The sequence below is a fragment of the Meleagris gallopavo genome, chromosome 31, assembly GCF_905368555.1.
Source record: "Meleagris gallopavo chromosome 31, MGAL_WU_HG_1.1, whole genome shotgun sequence".
NCBI lineage: Eukaryota > Metazoa > Chordata > Aves > Galliformes > Phasianidae > Meleagris > Meleagris gallopavo.
The window spans coordinates 1,079,268-1,103,755 of NC_139434.1; the positions used below are offsets into that span (position 1 = coordinate 1,079,268).

The window sequence follows — 24,488 nt, forward strand, 5'->3', positions numbered from 1 at the left end:
AGAGGCAATTAGAGGGCGGGGAGCGACTTCCCAAGGGTCGGTAACGGGGGGAAGGAGCCCCCCCTCCGGGGGCAATACCGGGGAAGGACCCCCGGGGCCGGCACCGTCCCCCTCCCACCCGTCCTCGGCCGCCCGGGCAACTCCCGCCCGGCCTCAAAATGGCGGCTCCGCGCTCCGCCTCATGGCGCTGCGCTGCGCATGCGCGATGCCGCCCCCGCCCTCCGGGCTCCTCGCCGGAAGTGCTGGAGGAGGCAGAGGGGAGGGGCGGACGCTTCCGGTTCCGGGTCAGCGGCGGCGGCCGGAGGAGGGGGGCCGCGGCTGTCGGTGCGGTGCCGGGGCGGCGCGGAGCGGCACGGGGAGGGCCCGCGGCAGGTACAGGCCCCGCGGAGCCCCGCTCGGCCCCGGAGGTGGGGGCGGCCCCGGAGATACGGCTACGGGGCGGGGCGGGGGGGAACCGGGGGGATGGGGGGCGCCTCCGCCGGCCCCGCCCCCACCCACCGGGAGGCACCGGGATGGGAGCGGGGGGAGGGGCGCCGGGACGGGGAGGGGCGGCGGCGGGCCTTCCCCAGCCCCGCTCCCCGGTTGGGGCCTGCACCGCGCGCCCCTCCCCCACCGTCCGGGCTCGTCCTCCCGCCCCCTCCCCCAATAACCGGGGTTACCCCCCCGCATTGTGTCCCGTCGGTCACCTCCCCCCTGTGTTGCACTTCTCCAGCCGGTCACCCCGACCCCCGGGACGCGTCCCCGTGTCACCCCCTCCCAGAAACGTCCCCATCTGTCACCCCTCCCCCGCCCTGCAATGTTCCCCACGGTCCTCCTTGTGCCTCTCCACTACAAAACGTTCCCTTCTGTCCCTTCCCACCCAAGTACCCCCCTCAAGCTGTCCCTGTGTCACCTCCCCCACAAGTCCCCCCAAAAGCATCTCCATGTCTCCTCGCACACCCCTGGGCCCCCCCACGATGTCACCTCTCTCCACCACTCATCCCATTGTAGTCCTCCCTGTTCTTTGCTACCTGTCACCCTGACACCCTTCCCCACTGCCGCCCCCACCCCCATGTAGCATCGTCCCCTCCCTATTTACCCCCACGCCCCATAGCATCCCCCCCAATACTCCCTACGAGCCCCCCACAGCGTACCACCACAATACTCAACACCCCCCCAGCCCTTCTCATACCCCATATCACCTCCCCACCCCTTGCCGCCCCCTTTGCCTTTCACCTCCCACGAGGGGGTTCCTCTGCCCCCCCTCCCCCCCCCAGGCTAAGAACACAGCGCCGTTTCCTTTCCCCCCCCAGGCCAAGACTCACAGCAGCATCTTCCTCCCGGAGTCGGGGGGGGGGACCGGGGATGTCCCCTCACTGAGGACAACGCCGTCCCCTCCCACCCGCTGCCGCCGCCCCCCCCTACAGCCGGGGGGTGACCGAGGAGGACAGCAGCCACCGGGCGCCCCGATCCCACGCGATGTCGGCGAAGTGGAGGGTACTGGGCAAGGCCGGCCAAAAAAAAATGATTAACTGAAACCAAAGTTATATAAATCCCGGCTTTCTAACGGTAAAATCCTTCCCTGGGAGAGCGTTAAGGCCAAAGGATTGTTACAATCCCTTTGTCGAGGACAGACAGACAGACCCAAGATGGCTCAGGTAATGAGCCCCACTGCTCCCACCCATACCCCGAGACCACTGCAGCCCCCGGGGCCCCCGGCGTCCCCATATCCGCCCCCCCATCTCCACCGCCACCCACCCATTAGCGATTAGGTCCTCGGTTAATTGATCTCCACTTTGGGCGGGCTCGGGGTGCAGCGGAACGGCTTCTGCAGCTCGCCGGCCTCGTGTGTTGTTCTGCTTTCTTTTCTATCCCCCCTCCAACCCGACCCCCTCGTCCCCCCCCCCCCAAATCCAGGCGAGCCTGCTGGCGTGCGAGGGGCTCTCCGGCGTCTGCCTGGTGCCCACGGTGGCCAGCAAGAAGATGATGCCGAAGCAGAGCTCGAAGCAGGCGGAGGGCAGGGAACGGGGCAGCAGCCCCGACGTGCTGGTATGGCGCGGGGGGAGCGGGCTGGGCGCTGTGACCCCTGGGGAGGGGGGGGGGGGGGGGGTGGCTCACTGTGGGGTTTTGGTTTTGCGTGCCAAGGCACTGCGTCAGGATGGGGAGAAATCCCGCAGCCGAAAGGAGGAGGAGACGGCGGAGGCGTCGCAGCCCAAAAAGTCCATTAAAAAGGCAGGTTGGGGTTGGAGGGGGGGGCGGCTCGCCCTGGGCGAGGGGCTGTGGGTCAGGGGGGCTGACGGGGCCGCCCCCCCCCGCCCTGCAGGTGGTGGTGATCAAGCAGAACTGCTCCTTCCAGCTGAGGATCCACAAGAACTTCATCTGCGAGCAGTGCTGCGGGGCGTTCCGCAGCAGTTACCACCTCAAGAGGCACATCCTCATCCACACCGGTAAGGGGCGCCGCAAGTCGTCCTCGGCGGGGTGAGGGGCAGCCCAAAATTGTCCACCCCCACACCACCTGGTGCTCGGGGGCACCCCAAGTCAGCTGCGGCAGTGAGGGATGCCCCGAAAGCATCTATAGAGGAGCGGGGAACACCCAAAAATACCCCCAGTGGTGAGAGGCACCCGAAAATCATCCGCTGCGGGGAATGGGTACCCACAAATCATCCCCTGCGGTGGGGGGGTACCTAAAAACGCACCTCTGTTGGGGTGAAGGGCACCCAAAAAGATGCCCGCGGTGGCGAGGGGCAGCCAGAAGTACCTGCAGTGCAGTACAGGCAGCCCCAAATGCCCACAGCTCCGACAGCAGCCCCGCAGTCGCTGTCATTGGGCTGAAACCCCGCTGCTCGCGGAGCCCGGAAAGCCGCTCTCTCTGGGGGCGATGCGTTCCCTGGACGGGGGGAGGGGGGGTCAGATAACGAGCTGGGAGGAGCCGCCCAGAAAAGCCCGTCGCATTGCTGCAGCCCACCCAGGACCCGGCTCTGTGCTGCGTTAATTACAGTGCCGCGGCTCATTAGGGAGGTGGAGGAGCAGCAGAGCTCCCGGCAGGGGAAGATGTGTGTGGGGGGGGGGGTGACGTGGGACAGCGGGGACACGGGATGACGCGGGACACGAGGCAGCAGTGGGACCGGGGCGGGCGTGGGAAGGGAGACGTGGGACAGCAGAGCTCGCGGGGCGGGGGGGGCACGGGGTATCGGGGGTGGGGGGGAGGAGCGGGGGGCCACGAGGTATCGGGGGGGGAGGGGAGGAGCGGGGGGCCGCGGGACGCTCCCGGTGACGGCGTCCCCGCGCTGCCCGCAGGCGAGAAGCCCTTCGAGTGCGACGTGTGCGACATGCGCTTCATCCAGAAGTACCACCTGGAGCGCCACAAGCGCGTCCACAGCGGCGAGAAGCCCTACCAGTGCGAGCGCTGCATGCAGGTACGTGTGAGGACACGGGGGGGGGGGGGACACGGCTCTACGGCTCTCGCCCCGCCGCGCTCCTCACTCCCCACCCCCCCCCCTCCGCCCCCCACTCCCTCCCCCCCCCAGAGCTTCTCCCGCACAGACCGGCTGCTGCGACACAAGCGCATGTGCCAAGGCTGCCAGACCAAAGGCCCCGAGGCGCAGCTGCTGCTGTAGGGCCGAGCGTTGGGGGGCGGCCGCGTCCCCCCCCGCGCCGCCCCCGGACTTCCCGACCAGGTCCCGACACTGTACATAGGCTGAGGATGAGTTGGAACCCTTCTCCCGCGCAGCGGCGGGGGCGGGGGCGGCTCTGCCCACCCCCCTGCCTCGAGACCCCCCCGCCCCATCCCGGCTCCACCGTTGCCTCTCGGGTTGGCTCCGAGTGGGGGGAGCACCTCCAGAGCGGCCCCCAGCCCACAGGAAGGACGTGGGGCGGGGTGGAGCCCCCCCCCTCCCCCCAGCTTCCCCCATTTTGCGAGAAAAGAGAAGCAGAAGGCAGAGCAGCCCCCCTTCCCTCCCCCCCCCCCCCCGGCTCTCGGGGCTGGGGCACTTTTCCTTCTCCTTGCAGTCGTTCTTTTTGCCCTTTTCGGTGCCATTTCACCCCCTGTCACCTCTGCCTTTGGGGGAAAGGGGGGGCCCCAAATCCACCCTGACCCCCCCCCCGACGGTGGGAGCCCAAAGCCATCACAGCCGGGACGGGGAGAGCGTGGCAACCCTACAGCTGAGGACTTACGGGGTCCCCCCCTCTGTGAAGGGGTCCCCCCAGTGTCACTGTAGCCCCACCCCCTTCGCCTGCCCCTAAAAACAAACGGAACTGCTGGGAATGGCCGGGGGGGGTTGGGAGGGGGAAGGGGGGGGTGCGGCGGAAACTCCACCCCAACCTGAAACCCCACAGCGGGAGGAGCCGCGCCTCGGGGCCGTTCCCACGGGTGGGGGCGGAAAGGGACCCAGCGGCCCCACTGGTGTCCCCATGGTGTCCCTGTCATCGTCCCACGGCACTGCTGGGGGGCTGGGGGGGGGTCCTCAGGGGACACGGGAACCCCCCCAGTGCAGCCATAGTGCCAGCACTGCGCTGGATCAGAGCGGGGTGGGGTCACCCCAAACCCCATGGGGGCTTCGTGAACTGTGGGGGGGGGACAAGGAAGGGGAGCAAAGCCCCCTGCCCGCGCCGACCCCCCCGACCCCCCCCCCCAATGCTGCCTGGAAAGCCCCACGGCTTCATTTTTCTGTTTTTTTTTTGTTTTGTTTCGTTTGGGGGGTTTTGTTTTGTTTTTAATATACTTATTTTGCTATGGGGGAAGGGAAGGACTTGGGGTGGGGGGGGTTGGGGTCGGGAGGGGGGGAGGGGGGCGTCACTTTTAAGCTGTAGTTTTTATAAGATGTCATAAAGTCGTCTCTTTTTACCAGTAGCGTGGTGTCGGTCCTTGGTGGCGTTCGTTAGGGTATTTAAATAAACGTCATTCTCCTTTTCTACCCTCGGCTCTGCTTCTCGGTTTGGGGGGGGTCCCCAGCGGTGTCCACCCCCCCCCCCCTCCTCCCCCCCAACCCTTCCGGCACTGCGGGGACATTCCGGAGTCACTGCGGGGTCCCGGCGGCGCCGTCCCCGTTGTCACCCCCGAGGTAGTTGGGGTTGACGGTGGTGGTGGTCGCGCTCCTGAACAAAGGGTTGTCCTGGGGGAGGTGGCGGGGGGGGGGGGACAGGACGACGGAGACACAGATGGGGGTCACGCCGCGGTCCGGACCCCCACGTCTCTCCCCTCCCCCCGGGTTGGGGTCGCTCACCTGATCCCACGTGGCGCGGAGCCGCTCTCGCTCGAAGCGCCGGAACTCGCGGCGGTCGTGGAGCTCCACGGAGATGCGGCCCCACGCGGCCACCAGCAGCAGCCCCGCCGCCACCGCCGCCGCCACCACCGCCACCAGCAGCGGGGACTGCAGCAGTGGGGCTGCGGGATGGGGTCAGTGCGCCGCCAGCCTCCCCCCGTCACCGGGCCGGGGGCACCGGGACCCACCCCGTAGGGACCAGGAGCTCCACAACCCACCCTATGGGGTCCCGCGAGTGCCAGGGGTCCGCCCTATTGGGGTCTCGCGAGTGCCAGAGGTCCCGTAGGCACGGGGACCCGCCCCTCGGGGTCTCTTGGGTGCCGGGAGCCCCTCCGCCCATCCGCGGGGTCCTTTGGGTCGCAGGGTCCCTTGGGGTGCAGAGACCCCCGGCCGCGGGGTGCTTTACGGTTGGGGGTCCCACGCACGGGGTCGCTGCGGTTTGGGGTCCCTGCGGGGTGCGGCTCCCGCACACTCACCCTCCTCAGTCCACACGGTGATGGCGACGTCCCCCCCCTCCTCGTCCTCGTCCCCGTCCCCGCGCCCCACCAGGAACACGAGGACGCGGCCGTCGGGGGTCCGCTCCCGGCACAGCGCGGCGCCGAGGGGCGCGGGGGGGGGCAGCACCCGCAGCGCCGTCCCGTTGCACGCGAGGCTGCAGTTCCCCCGCAGCGACCCCCGCCCGAAGGCAGCGCAGTCCGCGCAGTCCCTGGGCCGGAGGGACCCCGGTGAGGCCGCCGACCCGCGGCGTCCCGCGTCCCCATCCCTCCCCGTCCGCGCTCCCCCCGCCACCCCCGCGCCCTCCCGTAACCCCATCCCCGTATCCTTACATCCCCGCACGTCCCCGCACCCCGTAACGCCCCGCGCCCCCCACCCCACCCCCCAGCCCCGCTCACCGCAGCCTCTCGCAGCGCCCGGCGCAGTTCGGGCAGCGCTCGCACAGCGCTCCGACGAACCCGCGCCGGCAGCGGCAGCGCCCGCACTCGCAGTGTCCGTTCCCGCTGCATTCGGTGCCGCCCCGCACGCAGCCGTCCCGCGCCAGGGGACACCCGCAACCGCGGCCGCCGAACCCTGGGCGGCACCGGCAGCGCCCGCACACGCATTCTCCCCGCTGCTCTCCTGGGAGCGGAGGAAAAGCGCGTGGGGATGCGGGGCGGGAGGCGGCGGGGGGGGGGGGTGCGGGAGTTGGGGGGGGGGGGAACGGGATTCGGGGCTGGGGGCGAGAGATGGGAGCCAAAGGGTGGGGATGGGTTGGGGGCGGGACCCAGAGAACGGGACCGAAAGGTGCGGGAAGGGATCCGCGGGGTGGGACCCAAAGAATCGGACTTAAAGAATGGGAATGGGAGCAACGGGGGGGGGGGGACGGGGACGGGACCCAGGGGACGGAACCCAAAGGGATGGGACGGTGGCGGTGGGGACGGGACCCCACGGACGGGACCCCCCACGGGACGGCAAACCCCCCACGCCCCCCGTGCCCCTGCCCACCTCCGCACGGCAGCCCCTCGTGCCGCTCGCACGCCCCCTCTTCGCATTGGCAGAAGCGGCCGCTCAGCCCGGGGGGGCACCGACACGCCCCGCAGACGCAGCGTCCCCTCCCGCTGCAGGGGGGGGCCGTGCTGTTCTGGGGTCGGCAGCCCCCCTCCGCCTCCTCCGGCCCTTCGCACTCACAGCGGCGGCCGCGGCGGCCATCGGGGCACCTGGGGGGGGGGGGGGGTTCGAGGTCATCCCACGTGCCCCCCCCGGGCCATCCCACCGCCCCCACTCCTTGACCCCCCAACGCGTCACCTCATTGACCCCCACACAACTCCCCGGTGCCACAACCCCCCGCACCGCCCCCCCTCCACCTGTTGCCCCCACCCCCATTTCATCATCCTACTCCACAGGCCCCGTTCCGCCCCTTATTGCCCAACCCGCCCCATTTCCTCCACCCTTTGCCCACCCACTTCTCCCACACCGCCCCATCGCCCCCCCGCCCCCCCCATTTGCCCTCCACCCATTTCCCCTATCTCACTCCATTTCACCCTATCGCCCCCTCCCCCCCCTCCCCACCTGCAGACGCCGCACTCCAGGTCCCCTCCCCGGCAGAAGGTGGCCCCCCCCCGCCGTGGGGCGCAGGGACAGACGCAGGGGACGCTCAGCAGCAGGGTCAGCTCCTCGGGGACCCCCACCACCCGCAGCCCCACCCGCTGGGGGGGGGTCAGGCACTTCTCTGCCCTCACCCGCACCGTGAAGGTCACCTGGGGACACGGGGGGGGAGAAGGGAACACGTGTGGGGTGGGAAAACCCACAGTAAGGGGACATCCGTGGGGGGGGGGGGGGGGGGCACCGATGGGGGGGGAGACCCAACCACGGATGGGGACATCCGCGACACGGGGACATTCGAGGTTTGGGGACACCCCCCCCGCCTCTCCGACCCCCATCCCCACCTCCTGGTTGATGCCCACCCCAGTGCAGCGGGCGCTGTGGGGCTGGGGGGGTCCGGGGGGTCCGCCGCAGTGGGGCTGGATGCTGAGGCTGAGCCCGGGGGGCAGTGCCGAGTGCCGCAGTTCCACCGTGGAGGTCAGGCTCTGGGGACACCCACCGCGTCACCACGTCACCCCCCCATGGACCCCATCGCCCCCAGTGCCCCCCAGTGCCCCCCACACCTCCAGTGCCCCCCATCGCCCCCTGTGTTCTCAACGCCCCCCTCATTCAACAGCATCCCCAACGTCCCCAACGCCCCCCACGTCCCCGGCGACCCTCAGACCCCCACTCCCCTCCACACCCCCACATCCCCAATGCCCCCAGTGTCCCCAACGTTCCCAATGCCCCTCGTGCCCCCAAAGTCCCTCGGCCCCCCCATCCTCTCCACGCCCCCCCCCCCCGCACGCCCTCCCCCACCTCATAGGCGTCGGTGATGAGCTGCACCACATTGCTGGAGTCCTCCCGCAGTTCCCCCACCACCGCCCCGGGGATCAGGCGGCTCAGCTCCTGGATGGGAAACAACGCGGCGTCACCCCCCAACCCCCCCGTGCAGCCCCATAACTCCCCCCCCCGCACCCCCCCACTCCCCCCTCACCCGGTACACGGGCACCACGGGCGCAGTGACGGCGAAGATGGGCAGAATGTCGGCATCCGACAGCACCTGAGCCAGGTGTCCCACCGACGGGTAATCCTGCGGGGGGAGCGGTGCGGCGCCATCGCAAACCGCAGCCTCCCCCCCCCCCAACCCCGCGCGACCCCCCCCCGGCCCCCTGACCCACATAGAGGTGGCTGCTGCTGTACTCGCCGTGCACATCCAGGTGGCAGCGGCCGTCGCAGGGCCGTGCGATGCCCCCCAGGCGCCCATCCCCCGCCGTATGGAAGACGTCGTCCGATGCGAAGAGCAGCAGCCGCCGCACCGGGCGCCAACCGATGCGCTCCTGGGGGGCAGGGGGGGGGGCGCGGTGTCCCCACGTGACCAACGGGTCCCACTGCCCCCCCACCCCCCGTGACACCGCACCTTCACGGCCCGCTCCACATCTCCCCGCTGTCCCCAGTGCCCCCCAGGGTCCCGATGCCCCTTTGTGTCCTCATTGAACCTCGTGTGTCCCCCCCCCCCCGTGTGCCCCATCTCTCGCACACACGTGGTCTGTTGCACTCGCACAATCCCTTGCACACCCCTTTGCACACCCCGCTCCTTTGCACTAATTCCTTCTCTTGCACTCGCACAATCCCTTGCACACCCCTTTGCACACCCCACTCCTTTGCACTAATTCCTTCTCTTGCACTTGCACAATCCCTTGCACACCCCCTGCACACCTCCCCGCACACCCCACTCCTATGCACTAATTCCTTCCCTTGCACTCACACAATCCCTTGCACACCCCCCTTTGCATACCCCCTGTACACCCCGCTCCTATGCACTAATTCCTTCTCTTGCACTCGCACACCCCCTTGCACACCTCCCTGCACACCTCCCTGCACACTCCGCTCCTTTGCACTAATTCCTTCTCTTGCACTCGCACAATCCCTTGCACACCCCTTTGCACACCCCGCTCCTTTGCACTAATTCCTTCCCTTGCACTCGCACAATCCCTTGCACACCCTTTGCACACCCCCTGCACACCCCCTCCCCTCGCACAGCCCCGCTCCCTGCACGCGCCCTCTTGCACACTCGCGTTCCCTCGTGGAGCCGCCCCCCCTCTTGCACGCACCTCCTCCCGCACAGCCCATCTCTCTCACAGCCCCTCGCACACCCCTTCCTTTGCACGCCCCCCACCTGGCACACGGCCACCTGCACCATGGCGTCGAAGCCGCCCTCGGGCGCATCCATGTTCGCCGAGACTCGCTGGCTGCTCACGCGGCGCCTGAACTCGGCGCTGTCGTTGGTGAGCGGCAGCAGATGGCGGAAAGCGGCCGGGGGGGCGCAGGGCTCCGCGGCGGGGCAGGGGCTGCGCTGGGGGGTCACCGCCGAGAAGGGCAGCAGAGGTTTGTCCACGAAGGAGCCGAAGCCTGAAGGGCGGAGGTCAGGAGTCGGGGTTAACGGCGGGCGTCGGGGTCGCCGGGGTGAGCGCTGGGAATTGGGGCTGGGGGCGGCGTTGGGGTGGGGGTCGGCGTGGCACCGATGCGGGCGGCGCTGGAGGCGTTGTGCAGAGCACGCAGCAGCTCGCTGCCCAGGCGCTGCAGCAGCCGCAGGTCGTCGCGCATGGAGTAGGAGAGGTCCAGCAGGAAGTAAAGGTCCACCGGCACCGCCCGCGCCCGCCGGAACCGCACGGCGAAGCTCAGCTCCTCACCTGGGGGGACGCCGTCAGAGCCCCCCCACACACACACATGCCCCCCTCTCCCCATTTTCACCCATCGTCCTCCCCCTCAGCCCCCCATTCCGTCTCTCGGTGCCTCCCCTCTCCCACCCCCCACCCCCTATTTGTCCCCCCTCCATCTCCCCATCCCTCCCTCTTTCCGTCTCCCACCCTCCCCGTTATCCCCATCCCCCCCCACTCCCTCCACGTTCCCCCCCATCTCCCCTCCATCTCCCCCTCCCTTCCTCCTCCCCCCCCACCCCCCCATTCCCATTTCCCCCATCTCCCCACCATCCCTCCATCCCCGTCTCCCCCTTTCCTCCCCACCGCCCCTCCGTCCCCCCCCCTCCCTCTCCTCCCTCCGCCTCCCCCCCCCCTCACCAGCCCTCAGCTCCATCTCCACGCTGTGGGGCTGCAGCTGCCCTCCGCCGTCCCCCCCCCCAGTGTCCCTCAGGACCCGCAGACTCCCACGGGGATCCACGATGGCCCCGGGGGGGCACCCGGCGTGTTCCAGGATCTCCCGTGGGGCGCAGCGCGACGCCTCCATCTGTGCCCCCCCCGGGAAGTCCTGCAGGAACGGGACCGGGTTGGGGGGGGGGGGGGGAGGGGGCAGCGCCCGTCACCCTGCACCCCAAACCCAGCAGGAGCCCCACAGCCCCAACCTCCTACCCCAACACCCCACCCCCCCACCCCATAAATTCCCTGCACCCCCAGCCCAGCGCCCTGCACACCGCACCCATCGCCCCCCACCCATCGCCCCCCACCCATCCCTGTGGGGCCACGTGGGGCTGCGGTGTCCCCAGGTGCAGCCCCCCTCCCCCCCCCCCCCCCCCGTGCTGTTTGTCACTGCGGTTTCACTGCTTCCTCATGCCACCCGCAATGCCGGGGGGGGGATTGGGGGGCACCCCAGGGCGGGGGCTCCCACAGGGTGGGGACGGTGGCATTATGGGGACAGTGGCGACTATGGGACCTACGGTGACCCCTGGGGACGGTGGGGGCCCCGTGGCACAGTGGGGTCAATGGAACAGGGAGGTCCCCACGGATGCTGAGCGCCCCACAGAACTCAGTGACCCCCCCGCATCCCCCCGGCACCCACCCCCACACTTGTCCTGTGACTCCGCACCTCAGCACTCCCCCCCCCAAATCAAAGGGACACCCCCCGGGACACGGGGACATCATCTGCCCCAATTGGATGGGGTGCATGGGACCCCCTCCCAAAGTTGGGAGGGTTCAGGAAGGGGGGGGGGGGGTCTTGGGAGCTCTAAGAGGGTCCCAGGGGAGTCACGGGGGTAGGGGGGTCACAAGGGGGGGGTCCGGGGGGAGAACTCGGGGTTACCCCAGGGCAGACCTGAGGGGGGCACAGGGGAGCGCTGGGAGAAGATCCCAGAGAGGGTCCTGGGGGTTCCTAAAGAGAAAGGGACTCCTGGGGGCTCCGGGGGGGGGGGGGTCCCGGGCTGTGGGGGGGTCCCGGAGGGTCCCAAAGGGGCCTCGGGGGGAGTTTTGGGGTTTCCCAGGGGATGATTCTGCGGGGATCCCAGAGAGGATTCCGGGATGCTCCCAAGGTGATGCTGGGGGAGTCAAAGGGGGCAGGGAGAGGGGGGAGAGGGGGGTCCCATGGGGAGGCCGCGGAGGGTGACCCCCCCCCCCCCGCACTCACCGGCTCCTCGCACCACGCGCACCGCGGGTGGGAGCTGATGCACTCCTCGCAGGAGGGCTGCGGGCGGCACGGCGCTGCCGGATGGAGGGAGGGGGGGGGCGAGTGTCAGGATGTCCACGGGGGGGTCCCGTTCCACCCCCGCCTCATTCCCAGCCCTCACCTCCTGCCTCCCTCGGGGCCGCCCGCGGCGGCAGCAGCAGCAGCAGCAGCAGGACCCCCCCCAGCCCCATCGCCCCGCGCTGCCCGATGGAGGAGGCGGTTATGGGCCCCCCCCCCGGGATGGGCGGGGCGGAATAGGGAGGGACGGGGCGGAGGGGCACGGGGTGTGAGTGGGGTAAGGCGGGATGGGGCGGGGGATTATAGGAAGGTATGGGGGACGTGGAGGAGTACGGGGGGCTGTGGGGGGGCTGTGGGGAGGTCTGGTGGGTCCGGGCGGTATTGGGAGGGATGGGGCACGGGGGCCATGGGGGACACGGAGGTCTGTAAGGAGGCTACGGGGGGGTCCGGGGGGGGCATAAAGGGGTACAGGCGGTTTAGGGGGAGATGAGGAGCACGGACGGCGTGTGGGGAGAATACGACCGGGTATGGGGGCGTGGGGGGGGCACGGAGGTATGGGGGGGATATGGGGCACGGAGGGGGGGGGGCATAAAGGGGGGCGGGCGGTGCAGCGCGGAGGTGGGGACGCGGAGCGCCGCGGGGCTCCCGGGGGAGGGGCGGATCCGGAGCGCCCCCCTGCGGCCACCCGGCGCCGTGCCCTGAAGGGGGGACCCCGGGGTGACCCCGCGATGTCGGGGGGTCTTAAGCTGCCCCCACGTGCCCCCCCCCCCCCCCCCCCCGACCTCGCGGTGAGCCCGTTGTCCCGTGTCCCCCATCTCCCATTATTATTATTATTATCCCCAAAGTTCCGGGGGGGTCCTCAATGTCCCCCATTATTCGGGGGGGCCGCTGCCCCCGAGCACCACTCGCTCCCCCCCCTTTGTTTCCATCACTTTATTTTGCAAAAATAGAAAAGCCCCGACCCCCCCCGGGATGGGGGGAGCTGTAAACATGGCTGCGGGGCCCCCCCGAGGGGGGGGCAGCTCGGGCACGGGGTGGGGGGGTGAGGGAAGGAAGGCGGCAGGGGAGATGTAAACGCAAAGGAATAAATAACGGGGGGGGGGGGAAGTGCTGCCCCGCGGGGGAGGGCACTCCCGGGTGTAGTGTAACAGAATGCCCCCCCCCGCGGCCCCAAACTGGGGGGGGGGAGCTCCAGCACTGGGCGGGGGGGGGGGGGAGGCAAAAGGACCCACCCGCATCCAGTGGGGCTGTGGGTAACAGACATGGGAGGGGGGGTTGGGGGGGCTGGGCAATTTGGTCCCGGGGGCAATTGGGGTGCCCCCCCTTGTAAGTTGCCCTGTGAAGGAAACGGGGGGGGGGGAGTCAGGCGACAGCCCCCTCCCCCCGGCATTGCGCTCTCCTATGGCTTAGGACCCCCCCACGAATTGGGGGGGGGGGGGGGGAGCAGCGTGTGCTCCCCCCTCTTTGGTCTCTATAGTGTTCTGTGCCCGGGGGGGAGGGGGGGGGGGTGGGAGGAAGGGGAGATTGCGAAGAGTTGTGCCCCCCCCCCCCACCAGCATAGAAAAGCAGAACCCAGGAGGCCCCCCGCGCCCCCCCCCCCATTTTGTATCTATATAAAATCACCCAGCAATAAAAACGCGGCCCCCACCTCGTACAGCGAGTAGGGGGAAAGGGGGGGGCAGTCCAACCTCACCCCCAAACACCCCCAACTAGGGGGGGCCAAGCGGGATACGCCTCCCCCTCCCCCCGTCTCCTCTTGAATAAATAACGGCCGGGGTGCCCCCAGCGGGGGGGCGGCGGGCGTTCAGTTGGGGTGGGGCGGGGGGGCGATTTCTGTCCATCGGTGCCCCCCCTCCGCAAGCACTTTGGCACGAAGCTGAGGTGGTAGGGGGCACACGGGGGGGGGGGGGGGGGGCCAGGTTAAGGCATCAGCGGCACCGCGGGGTTCGCCCCCCCCGCCCCGGGCCGGGTCCGTCAGTCTGCGGAGCCCCCCCAGAAGCAGAGCGCTGCGGGAGCGGGGGGGCCGGAAGGCAGCAGAGTGGGGGCCCTTCCCCGGCCTAAGGCGAGGCGGGGGCCGCGGGGGGGTCCGGGGGGGGCTCCTCCTCGAACATCTCGGGGTTCTCCAGCATCTCCCGGATCAGCGGCGGCATGGGGCCCGGGATCTCCATCTTCAGCGTGATGGCACGCTCCGCGCCTGGGGGTGCGGGGGGGGGGGCACGGGTCACCTCACATCCCCCCGCAACCCCCCCTAAAATCCCCCCTCATCCCTCCAGCCGCATCCCCCCCCGTCCCTGCGTGCTCTCCCCGTAAGCTTTACACCCCCACCTCCCCCCCAAAAACTGAACCTTCCCCCCCCACCCCGCGGACCCCCACGCATCCTCCCCCCTCCCCCCGTAACACTGCGAGGACCCCCCGGCCGGGGCTGGGGGAGCACCTGCAAGTTCCCCACTCCCCCCAGCCCTGCACGTTTCCCCCCTTCGCGTCCCCGCGCGTCCCCCGCCAGGACCCCCCCCCCCCCCAGCTCTCCTTCCATCGCTCCCGCCGAGCCCAGCCGCGCCCGCCCCCCCCCGCCCCCCCCCGCACCCTTGGTGCTGATGCCGCGCAGGTCGGTGATTTTCATCAGCATCCTGGGGAACATGTGGGGCTTCGACGGCCGCCGCCGCCGCGCGTAAACCCTCAGCGCCTCCAGCAGCGGCTCCTGCAGCCGCTCCACCTGCTCGGGCTCCTCCAGGTCCTGCCGGTCTGGGGGGCGGGGGGGAGGGAAGGGGGGGGGTCACAGCCGGCCCCATCTCGCCGGCAGCATCCGCTCCTCCCACCAGCCGCCCCACTGAGCCCCGTTCCCCCCCTGCGGCACAGAGCACAGAGTCACAGCGGGGTTGGGTTGGAAGGGAGCTCAAGGATCACGGAGCTCCAACCCCCCGCCACACGCAGGGCCACCAACCTCCACATCTCACAGCAGCCCAGGCTGCCCAGGGCCCCATCCTTGCTGCCCTCGAACACCTCCAGGGATGGACGGGGATCCACAGCCTCTCTGGGCAGCTGTTCCAGCACCTCCCCACTCTCCCAGCAAACAACTTCCCCCTGACAGCCAACTGAAAGCTGCCCTCCCTCCGCTTCCAGCCGTTCCCCTCGTCCTGCTGTTTCTCCCCTTCCCAAGAGCTGATCCCCTCCTGTCTGCAGGCTCCCTTGAGGTCCCTGCGCCCCGTACCCACAGACCCCCACCCCGCCTTCTATCCCAGGACGCTTCCCCGCCTCCCCCCGCCGCCCCCACCCCCGCAGATGAGGCAGATGGCGCTCAGCAGCCCGGTCTCGGTGTCGTCCATCTCCAGCGGCAGCAGCTGCCCGGCGAAGGCGAACACCAGGTCTGTGAGCGGCCCGAAGCCGGCGTTGTGCATCTGCGTGCGGTTCAGCGTCAGCCCGTCCGAGAAGGTCATGGTGTCCTGCTCGGGGGTGTAGCGCGTGCAGATCCGCAGCATCTGCGGGGAGACCAAGGGGTGGGGGGTGGGAGGGGGGCTCAGCGCCGAGCTCTGCGGGCCCCGCATCTCCCCCCCCTTCTCCCCCCCCCCCCCCCGACTCACCAGGATGTCCAGGCAGGCGGCTTTGAGCAGCGTGATCTGGTCGGCGATGCTGAGCGCGGTGAAGCCGGGCAGGCGCTTGGCGAACTCCACGATTTTAATGATGCATTTGGTGGCCAACTCGCTGAATTTGTCCCACAGCCCCGGGTCCAACTGCACGCGGTGCTGAGCGCTTGAGCTCTGCAGGGGGAGCGGGGTGACCGACGGCCCCACGGGGTGACCGACGGCCCCATGGTATGGTCACTAGCCCCATGGGGTGACCAACAGCCCCATGGTATGGTCACTAGCCCCATGGGGTGACCAACAGCCCCACGGGGTGACCGACGGCCCCACAGGGTGACTGACAGCCCCATGGTATGACTGATAACCCCACAGGGTGACCAACAGCCCCACGGGGTGACTGACGGCCCCAAGGGGTGACCAACGGCCCCATGGTATGGTCACTAGCCCCATGGGGTGACCAACAGCCCCACGGGGTGACCGACGGCCCCACAGGGTGACTGACGGCCCCATGGTATGACTGATAGCCCCATGGGGTGACTGACAGCCCCACGGGGTGACTGACGGCCCCACGGGGTGACCAACGGCCCCATGGTATGGTCACTAGCCCCATGGGGTGACCGACAGCCTCACAGGGTGACCGACAGCCCCACTGGGTGACTGACAGCCCCACTATGTGACTGACAGCCTCACAATGTGACCAACAGCCCCACAGTGTGACTGATGGCCCCATAGTGTGACCGACGGACCCACGGGGTGACGACAGTCCCACACAGTAACCAACAGCCCCACAGTGTGACTGACGGCCCCATGGGGTGACCGACGGCCCTACAGTGTAACCAACGGCCCCATGTGGTGACCAACGGCCCCATGGGGTGACCAACGGCCCCATGGGGTGACCAACAGTCCCACACGGTAACCAACAGCCCCACAGTGTGACCGACAGCCCCACAGTGTGACCGACGGCCTCACGGGGTGACTGACAGCCTCACAGTGTAACCAAGGGCCCCATGTGGTGACCAACGGCTCCATGGGGTGACCAACAGTCCCACACGGTAACCAACAGCCCCATAGTGTGACCGACAGCCCCACGAGGTGACTAACGGCCCCACGGGGTGACCGACAGCCCCACTATGTGACCAACAGCCTCACTATGTGACCAACGGCCCCACTATGTGACCGACAGCCCCACAGTGTGACCGATGGCCCCACAGGGTGACTGACGGCCCCACAGGGTGACTGACAGCCTCACAGTGTAAACAAGAGCCCCACAGGGTAACCAACAGCCCCACAATGGGACTGACAGCCCCACGGGGTGACCGACGGCCCTACAGTGTAACCAAGGGCCCCATGTGGTGACCGACGGACCCATGGGGTGAACACAGTCCCACACGGTAACCAACAGCCCCACAGGGTGACCGACGGCCCCATGGGGTGACCGACGGCCCTACAGTGTAACCAAGAGCCCCATGTGGTGACCAACAGCCCCATGGGGTGACCAACAGTCCCACACGGTAACCAACAGCCCCATAGTGTGACCGACAGCCCCATGGGGTGACTGACAGCCCTACAGTGTAACCAAGGGCCCCATGTGGTGACCAACGGCCCCATGGGGTGACTGACAGTCCCACACGGTAACCAACAGCCCCACAATGTGACTGACAGTCTCACAGGGTGACCGACAGCCCCATGAGGTGACCGATGGCCCCACGGGGTGACCGACGGCCCTACAGTGTAACCAAGGACCCCATGTGGTGACTGATGGACCCACAGGGTGACCGACAGTCCCACACGGTAACCAACAGCCCCATAGTGTGACCGACAGCCCCATGGGGTGACCGATGGCCCCACGGGGTGACTGACAGCCTCACAGTGTAACCAAGAGCCCCACAGGGTGACCGACAGTCCCACACGGTAACCAACAGCCCCACAATGGGACCGACAGCCCCACGGGATGACCGACGGCCCTACAGTGTAACCAACAGCCCCATGTGGTGACCAACAGACCCACGGGGTGACCAACAGTCCCACACGGTAACCAACAGCCCCACAATGGGACTGACAGCCCCACAGGGTGACCGACAGCCCCACAGTGTGACCAACAGCCCCATGTGGTGACCGACGGCCCTACAGTATAACCAACAGCCCCACAGGGTGACCGACAGCCCCACAGGGTGACCGACGGCCCCACGGTGCCCCCGCACTCACCATGGTGTATTTGCCCAGCTGGCACAGTGAGGGAAAGGTCTCCTGATGCGCCCTGCTGACCTTCTGGATCAGCTCCTCCAGCGCCGGGCTCAGCTCAGGGCTGTCGGCCGCCTCCTCCTTCACCTCCTTCTTCTTCTTATTGCGGTCGTTGCGCACGGCTGTGGGGGGGGGACGACGACGACGACACCGTGGGGATGCCGTGGGGCAGCAACACCCAGCGGGACCCCACGGGCGTCCCCCCACGTAGGACTCCCCACGCCGGTGCTGCCGCCGTCCCCAGGCTGGGGGAGCTCCAGGGGTGCCCCCAACTCCCATCCCCTCCCCAGGCGGTGCTTCCCCCCCCCCCGGGGCTCCTGGCCAGGACACGGCAGCGGCAGGACGTCCACCCACATACAGCACAACGCGGCCGCGGGTCCCCCACCCCGGGGTGGGGACACGAGGGGACGACCCCGCTCGGCCCCCCCCACCCCAAAAAGGCCACCGAGCGCAGGGAGCGTGGGGACACGCGGACAGCGGGGACGGCCCCACGGTGCCGGGGGACGGCAGAACAGCGGGCGACAACGCAGCTGAACCGCCAGCCTGTGGCAGGGGGTCGGAGCTTCGTGATCCTTGAGGTCCCTCCCAACCCCGGCCGTCCTGTGTGACGGCGCACAGCCCCACGGTGACGGCGGGGCACAAAGGACGGCCCACGAGGGACACGCGGAGGTGGCTGCGGCCCCCAGGGCGACGGCAGAGCCCCCACCCACCCCCCGTTCCCCACACACACCTTCCTTGGACATGCCGACGTCGAAGCACTTCTGCAGGCGGCAGAACTGGCAGCGGTTGCGCGTCACCTTGTTGATCTGGCAGTTCTTGTCGCGGTGACACGTGTACACCATGTTCTTCTGGATGCTGCGGCGGAAGAAACCCTGCGAGCGGGGCGGAGAAACGGGCTGACAGGAGAGCTGGGGGGGGGAACGGGGGGGGAAGAGGGGGGGGGCACGCGGGAGCTGGGCCGAGACCCCCCACCCAACCCCCCCCCCCTTCTCCCCCCGGACGCCCACCTTGCAGCCCTCGCAGGAGCTGACGCCGTAGTGATACCCCGAGGATTTGTCGCTGCAGACGAAGCACGGCTTGTAGACGCGCGGCGGCGGCGGCGGCGAGGGCGAATTGGGCACCATCTCCTCCGAGCTGCTGCTCTGCGTCTCGGCGCCTGGGGGGGGCACGGCGTGATGCCCGCGGGTCCCAAACCGTGGAGCCCCCCCCCCCCCCCCATGGGACCCCCAGCGCAGCAGGACGGGGCAGGAAGACGGGAGGACGTCGGGATGGGACAGAAGGACAGACGGGAAGGGGACGCGGGACGGGGTGTCAACCATGGGGACAGAAGTGGGGGCTGCGCCACCCCCCCCCCCGTGGGCGTCTGATTTTGGGGGCTGTGTGCGTGTGTATTTCAGCACGTGTGTGAGCGTGTGTCTGTGCGTGTCTGTGTGTGTGTGTACGTGTGCATGTGTGCGCGTGTACATGTGTGTGCATGTGTGTGTGTGTACATGTGTGTGCATGTGTGTGTGTGCATGTGTGTGTGTGTACATGTGTGTGCATGTGTGTGTGTGCATGTGTGTGTGTGTACATGTGTGTGCATGTGTGTGCATGTGTGTGTGTGCATGTGTGTGTGTGTACGCGTGTGTGTGTACGTGTGTGTGCATGTGTGTGTGCGTGTGTGTGTGTGTACATGTGTGTGCATGTGTGTGGGAGTACGTGTGTGTGTGTGCATGTGTGTGTGCGTGTGTGCATGTGTGTGTGTGCATGTGTGTACATGTGTGTGTGTACGTGTGTGTGTATGTGTACGTGTGTGTGTGCATGTGTGTGTATGTGTGTGTACGTGTGTGTGTGTACGTGTGTGTGTATGTGTACGTGTGTGTGTGTGCATGCGTGTGTACGTGTGTGTACGTGTGTGTGTGTACGTGTGTGTGTGTACGTGTGTGTGTGTGTATGTGTGTGTGTGCATGTGTGTGCGCGTGTGTGTGCGTGTGTGTGTGCGCGTGTGTGCGTACATGTTTGCGTGTGTACGTGTGTGTGCATACGTGTGTGTGTGTAAATGTGTGTGCAGGTGTGTAAATGTGTATGTACGTGTGTGTGCACACATGTGTGTCTGTAAATGTGTGTGCATGTGTGTGTGTGTACATGTGTGTGTGCCTGTGCATGCACATGTGTGTGTGTGTACATGTGTGGGTGTATACGTGTGTGTGTATATGTGTGTGTACACGTCTGTATGTGTGTACATGTGTGTGCCTGTGTGTGCGCTTGTGTGTGTGTGTACATGTGTGGTTGTACACGTGTGTGTATATGTGTGTGTACGTGTGTGTGTACATGTCTGTGTGTGTGTACATGTGTGTGTATATCTGTGTGTGTACATGTGTGTATGCGCACATGTGTTGTGTGCGTGTGGGCGCGTATGTCTACATGTGCTTGAGTGTGCACGTGCATGTACATGTGTGTACATGTGTGCGTGCGTGTGCGCATGTGTATTTGCATGCTCATGTGTGTGCGTGCCCATATGTGTGTGCACATGTGTGTATGTGCGTGTGCGCACGCGCGTGTATGTAGGCATGTGTACATCTGTGTGTGTATTTCAGCACGTGTGTGCACGTGTGTGCGTGTGCATGTCCGTGTGTGTGTGTGAGCACGCTGAGTGTGCGCATTAAGAAAAGGAAGGGCCGGAACTGCCAGAGCGGAGCTCAGCCCGCCTTCAGTCTCACCCCCCCCCCCCCGCATTCCTGGTGTGCCCCCCCCGCCCCCGCCCCCCCCCCACCCCTTTATTTTTTTTCTGGGGGGGGGGGAGGGAGGGGTGGGCACACTTTTAGAAGTCCAGGGAACCTCCCGCCCCGTCCCTGCCGTGGTCACCCGACAACAAACAGCCGCCCCCCCCCCCCCCCTCCGCCCCCCCCATCCCGAAACCCAGCCGCAGCCGCAGGCACGCACCACACCCAGCTGCACCCCCGCGCAGGCGCTGCGCCCACGGGGGGGGGCCGCACGGCCGGGGGGGGATGGGGGGGGGGCGCCGCCAGGGGGGGTCTCGCCTTGGGGGGGCGATTCCAAGGAGGGGCACCGCTGCGGGAGGGGGGATCTGAGTGCGGGGGGGCTTTGGGGGGTGGTTCTGTTTCTGGGGGGGGGGATCCTGACTCTGGGGGGGAGCGTTTCTAAGGAGGGCTCCCGCTTCTGTGGGGTCTCGAGGGGAGAAGCTCTATGGGTGCCCCCCCCCCCCCCCCGCCCCCCGCCCCCCATCTGGGAGGGATCAGGGAGGCGGCACGGGGCGCTGGGCTCTTCGTGCCTCAGTTTCCTTCCTTTATCCTGGGGATCCCCGCATCGCCCCACTCCCCCCACTTCGGGTGCAGGCGGGGTAGGTGGGGGGGGGGGGGGGGCAGCCCCATAGGGGTTAATATGGAACCGCTGGAATCTCCCCCCCCCCCCCCCGCCCCCGCATCACATCACCAGCACAGCCCTCGGGGTGCCAACGGGGCCCCCCCCAACAGCGGGTCCCAAAAGGGATTCTGCACCCCCACCTCAACGCCGGGGGGACAGCGGGGCCCGGGGATGGGTGTGCGTCCCAAAATCACCCCCCCACACCCCCCCTCCACACACACACACACACCGCCCTGCACACCCCCACATTTCCACACCCTCCCACACCACATCACATCACACACACAACCGGTTTCCACACCCCCCCCACGTCACGCCAGAGGGGCCCAGCCACACACACACAGTCACACACGCACACGCTCGGTGTCACGCTCGGTGTCACGCTCGGTGTCACGCACACGTCTGTCACACTCACACCTGGCACAGACCCCACGCACGCAGCACTCACACAGCCTGAGGGTGGCACACGCACCCCCCCCCCCAAATCCACCCCCCCGGCTCACAATCACGCACACGCACAGCCCTGTTGTGAACACACGACCCCGTCGTGAACACACGACCCCGTTGTGAACACACGACCCCGTCGTGAACACGCAGCCACAGCCCTCAGCAACTCACACGCCTTGTGTCACACGCACGACTGACACACAGACAGACACACAGACAGACCCACGCACAAAATCACGGCCCCTCACACTCACTCACACTCACCGACATCCCTCACTCACACTCACGTTCTCGCACTCACACTCACGCTCTCTCCCCCCCGCACTGACTCACCCCGCCCCGCCCCAGCTCTGAATCACGGCCCCGGGCGGCCCCGCGGGCCCGGGCGGCCCCGCACCAACGCGACGGGACGGGACGGAACCCGCTACGACCCCCCCCCCCCGTGGCCGACCCCTCCCCACAGCCCACCCCGCACAGCCCCCGTCCGGGCCTCGAACCCGCTGTGCTCGGACCCCGTCAGCGCGACCCGCACCGCCCGGGTCTCGAACCCGCGGCACCAAAGCCCCGACCCCGCACAACTCCGACCCCGCACAGCCCCGATCCGCACAGCCCCGACCCGGCACCAAAAGCCCGGCCCCGCACAACTCCGACTCGGCACCAAAACCCTGACCTCGCACAACTCTGACCCCGCACAGCCCCGACCCCGCACAGCCCCAGCCCCGCACAGCCCCGACCCCGCACAGCCCCGACCCCGCACAGCCCCGACCCCGCACAGCCCCGGCCCGGCACCAAAACCCTGGCTCCGCACAACTCTGACCCCGCACAGCCCCGGCCCCGCACATCCGCACCCCCTCAGCGCGGCCCCCCCGCCCGCTCCCTCCTCCCGGCTCTCGAACCGGCGGCCCCGTCCCCGCAGCGCCGATCCCCGCAGCGCCGCCCGCCCGCCCCGCTCGCCCGGTCCCCGCGCGATAGATACGCACCGTGCGGTGCAGCGCCGGGCCAGACGCACGGCAGAGCCCCGCAGCGCGGCCCGTAGCGCGGCCCGCAGCCCGGCCCGCAGCCCGCCTTGCGCAGCGCGCACGCCCCGCGGTTGGTCACGTCGTGCAGCCGCCGCGGGACCGCCAGAGCCTCCACGCAGTCGTACATCGTCCCGAGAGCCCACCGGAGCCACGCGGCGCGGGACGGCCCCGCGGCGGCTGCGGCCCCAACCGGGCACGGCCCCGCCACGGCGGAGCCGCGGAGAGAACCGCCCCGGGGTGGGGGGGAGAGGGGGCGGGGATATGGGGACGTGGGGGGGTGGGGACGGGGAGGGGGCGGGGGGCAGAGCGGGGGGCGGGGGCAGAAGAACGTGGGGACGGGGAAGTGGGGACGGGAGGGGACGCGCGGACATGGGGACGGGGGCAGACGGGGACAAAGGGACGCGGGGACACGCGGGGACACGCGGGGACACGGGGACGGGGAGAGGAGAGGAGAGGAGGTACGGGAACAGGTCCCGGAACGGGAGGACGGAAGGATGGACGGCCACGGGGACCGGGTGGCGGTGACGCGGGGACGGGGGGACGCGGGGTGGGACACGGAGAGAAGCGAGCGTGGGGAGAACGCGGACGGCGATGTGGGGGCACGGACCGGGGGGGCACGGTGTGGAACAAAGGCTCGGGGACACGGGGACATCGCAGCCACGGTGTGACGCGTCCACGGGACACGGAGACGGGGGATGTGCGATGGGGACATAAAGGGTGGACACGGAAAAGGACCACGGACACGTTGTGCCACACGGGGACACACGGACAGAGGAGGGCACGAACGCCGTGCGCCCCCCCGCGCCCCCCCAGTGCGCCCCCCCGCGGGCTCCGTATGTCGTTGCGTGACGTTGCGTGACGTCGCACGGCGTGGCACAGCTCCGCGTGACGCCGCGCAGCGCTGGGACGTCGCCCGGCGTCCTGCAGCCCCGCGGTTTTGCACGGCGTGGCACAGCTCCGCGTGACGCCGCGCAGCGCTGGGACGTCGCCCGGCGTCCTGCAGCCCCGCGGTTTTGCACGGCTTCGCACGGTTTTGCACGGCTTCGCACGGCTTCGCACGGCTCCGTGCAGCGTTGCACACCTCGGCCCGGCCGTGCACGCCTCCGCCGCGGCCCTCGCACGCTTTTGCACGGCGTGGCACGGCTGTGCGCACCCCCAGCCCCCGGGGCGTGGCGGGATGGGGGGGTTGTGCTGGGGCCCCGCTGCTGCAGCACAGAACAAAGCCCCCATTGAGCACAGGCGTTTCCACCCCAATTTTTTTCCATGATCGCATTCCCCCCCCCCTCTCCCCGCCTGGGGAAGGGGGAGGGCAGGGATGGGCACCACATGTGTGCCTCGCACACGCGTGTGTTCGGGGCTGCGGGAAGCGAGGCGCACGCCTGCACCGGGCTGGTGCTCTGCTTGCACGCGTGTGTGCCCACATTGGCGCGGCTGTGCGAGGCTGAACCGCGTCCCCCGTGCCCCCCCCCCCCCCCCGTGTCCCCCCGCTCCTACGGCCCCTGTACCCCACGTTTGGCTCCACTTCTCCTACGCCTCCATTTCTAGGTGCCTCCCGGCCCCCGTGTGCCCCGTGTCCCCATATCCGCAGTGCTTCTTCTGTTCCCGTGTCCCCATATCCCCAGTGGTGTCCCCGTGTCTCTCCACGTCCCCGTGTCCGTCCCCACCTCCTGTGTCCCCAGTACACCTGAAGTCCCCCTTCACATCCCCCCATGTCCCCCTACGTACCCCCGTGTCCCCACATCTCCACGACCCCACGCTTTCTTGTCGTCGTCCCCCCCCCCCGCCCCGGTTCCCCCTCCCAGAGCCGCCCCGCGGGTGGGGGTCACACGAGGATGATGATGGGGAGGAGAGGATGAGGACAGCAGCTTCCCTCCCCGGCCGCGTGCACGCGTGGGCACACCCACGTGAACCCCCCCCCCTCCCCGGCTGAGCCCCCCCACTGAGCCGGCTTTGGGCTATAAATACATAAATACCGGAGGGGGGACGCGGGGGGGGTGGGGGGCAGCGCTATGGGGCTGGCGTGGCACGGGCAGCGGCTGCACAACCCCCCCTGTCCCCTGTGTGCTCCCCCGGGGGTCCCCCCCTGCTGCCACCCCCCATATTGCCCCCCCTCCTGCTGCCCCCCCCCT

The 24,488-nt window shown here is 68.7% G+C and overlaps 3 protein-coding genes across 5 annotated transcripts; 1 reads left to right on the forward strand and 2 right to left on the reverse strand.

Annotated features, from left to right (window-relative positions):
* Nucleotides 1–235: 235 nt before the first annotated feature.
* Nucleotides 236–4,892, forward strand: ZNF740 (zinc finger protein 740). 3 transcript variants are annotated; one of them, XM_085212389.1, is made up of 7 exons: nucleotides 236–372; nucleotides 1,293–1,637; nucleotides 1,897–2,028; nucleotides 2,125–2,211; nucleotides 2,303–2,426; nucleotides 3,277–3,395; nucleotides 3,507–4,892. In XM_085212389.1, exons 2-7 carry the CDS (start codon nucleotides 1,629–1,631, stop codon nucleotides 3,594–3,596), a joined length of 561 nt encoding a protein of 186 aa, XP_085068515.1. In that variant the 5' UTR covers nucleotides 236–372; nucleotides 1,293–1,628; the 3' UTR covers nucleotides 3,597–4,892. The 3 variants fall into 3 exon arrangements, with proteins under 3 accessions (XP_085068515.1, XP_085068512.1, XP_085068513.1); XM_085212386.1 differs by having other exon boundaries at nucleotides 1,293–1,476; XM_085212387.1 differs by having other exon boundaries at nucleotides 250–407; nucleotides 1,293–1,476.
* On the reverse strand, nucleotides 4,641–11,961 carry ITGB7 (integrin subunit beta 7). The gene is made up of 15 exons (XM_085212293.1): nucleotides 11,815–11,961; nucleotides 11,655–11,728; nucleotides 10,379–10,565; nucleotides 9,821–9,991; nucleotides 9,478–9,710; nucleotides 8,480–8,638; nucleotides 8,296–8,391; nucleotides 8,118–8,207; nucleotides 7,664–7,804; nucleotides 7,287–7,474; nucleotides 6,723–6,934; nucleotides 6,134–6,356; nucleotides 5,717–5,946; nucleotides 5,202–5,362; nucleotides 4,641–5,090 (listed from the first exon to the last, which is right to left on the reverse strand). The coding sequence occupies exons 1-15, from the start codon at nucleotides 11,882–11,884 to the stop codon at nucleotides 4,995–4,997; spliced, it is 2,331 nt and encodes a 776-aa protein (XP_085068419.1). The 5' UTR covers nucleotides 11,885–11,961; the 3' UTR covers nucleotides 4,641–4,994.
* A 668-nt stretch (nucleotides 11,962–12,629) lies between these two features.
* RARG (retinoic acid receptor gamma) lies at nucleotides 12,630–22,616 on the reverse strand. Its single transcript, XM_085212347.1, has 8 exons — nucleotides 22,321–22,616; nucleotides 18,538–18,686; nucleotides 18,261–18,402; nucleotides 17,495–17,652; nucleotides 15,290–15,466; nucleotides 14,983–15,187; nucleotides 14,295–14,453; nucleotides 12,630–13,905 (listed from the first exon to the last, which is right to left on the reverse strand). Exons 1-8 carry the CDS (start codon nucleotides 22,484–22,486, stop codon nucleotides 13,769–13,771), a joined length of 1,293 nt encoding a protein of 430 aa, XP_085068473.1. The 5' UTR covers nucleotides 22,487–22,616; the 3' UTR covers nucleotides 12,630–13,768.
* Between the last annotated feature and the right edge of the window lie 1,872 nt (nucleotides 22,617–24,488).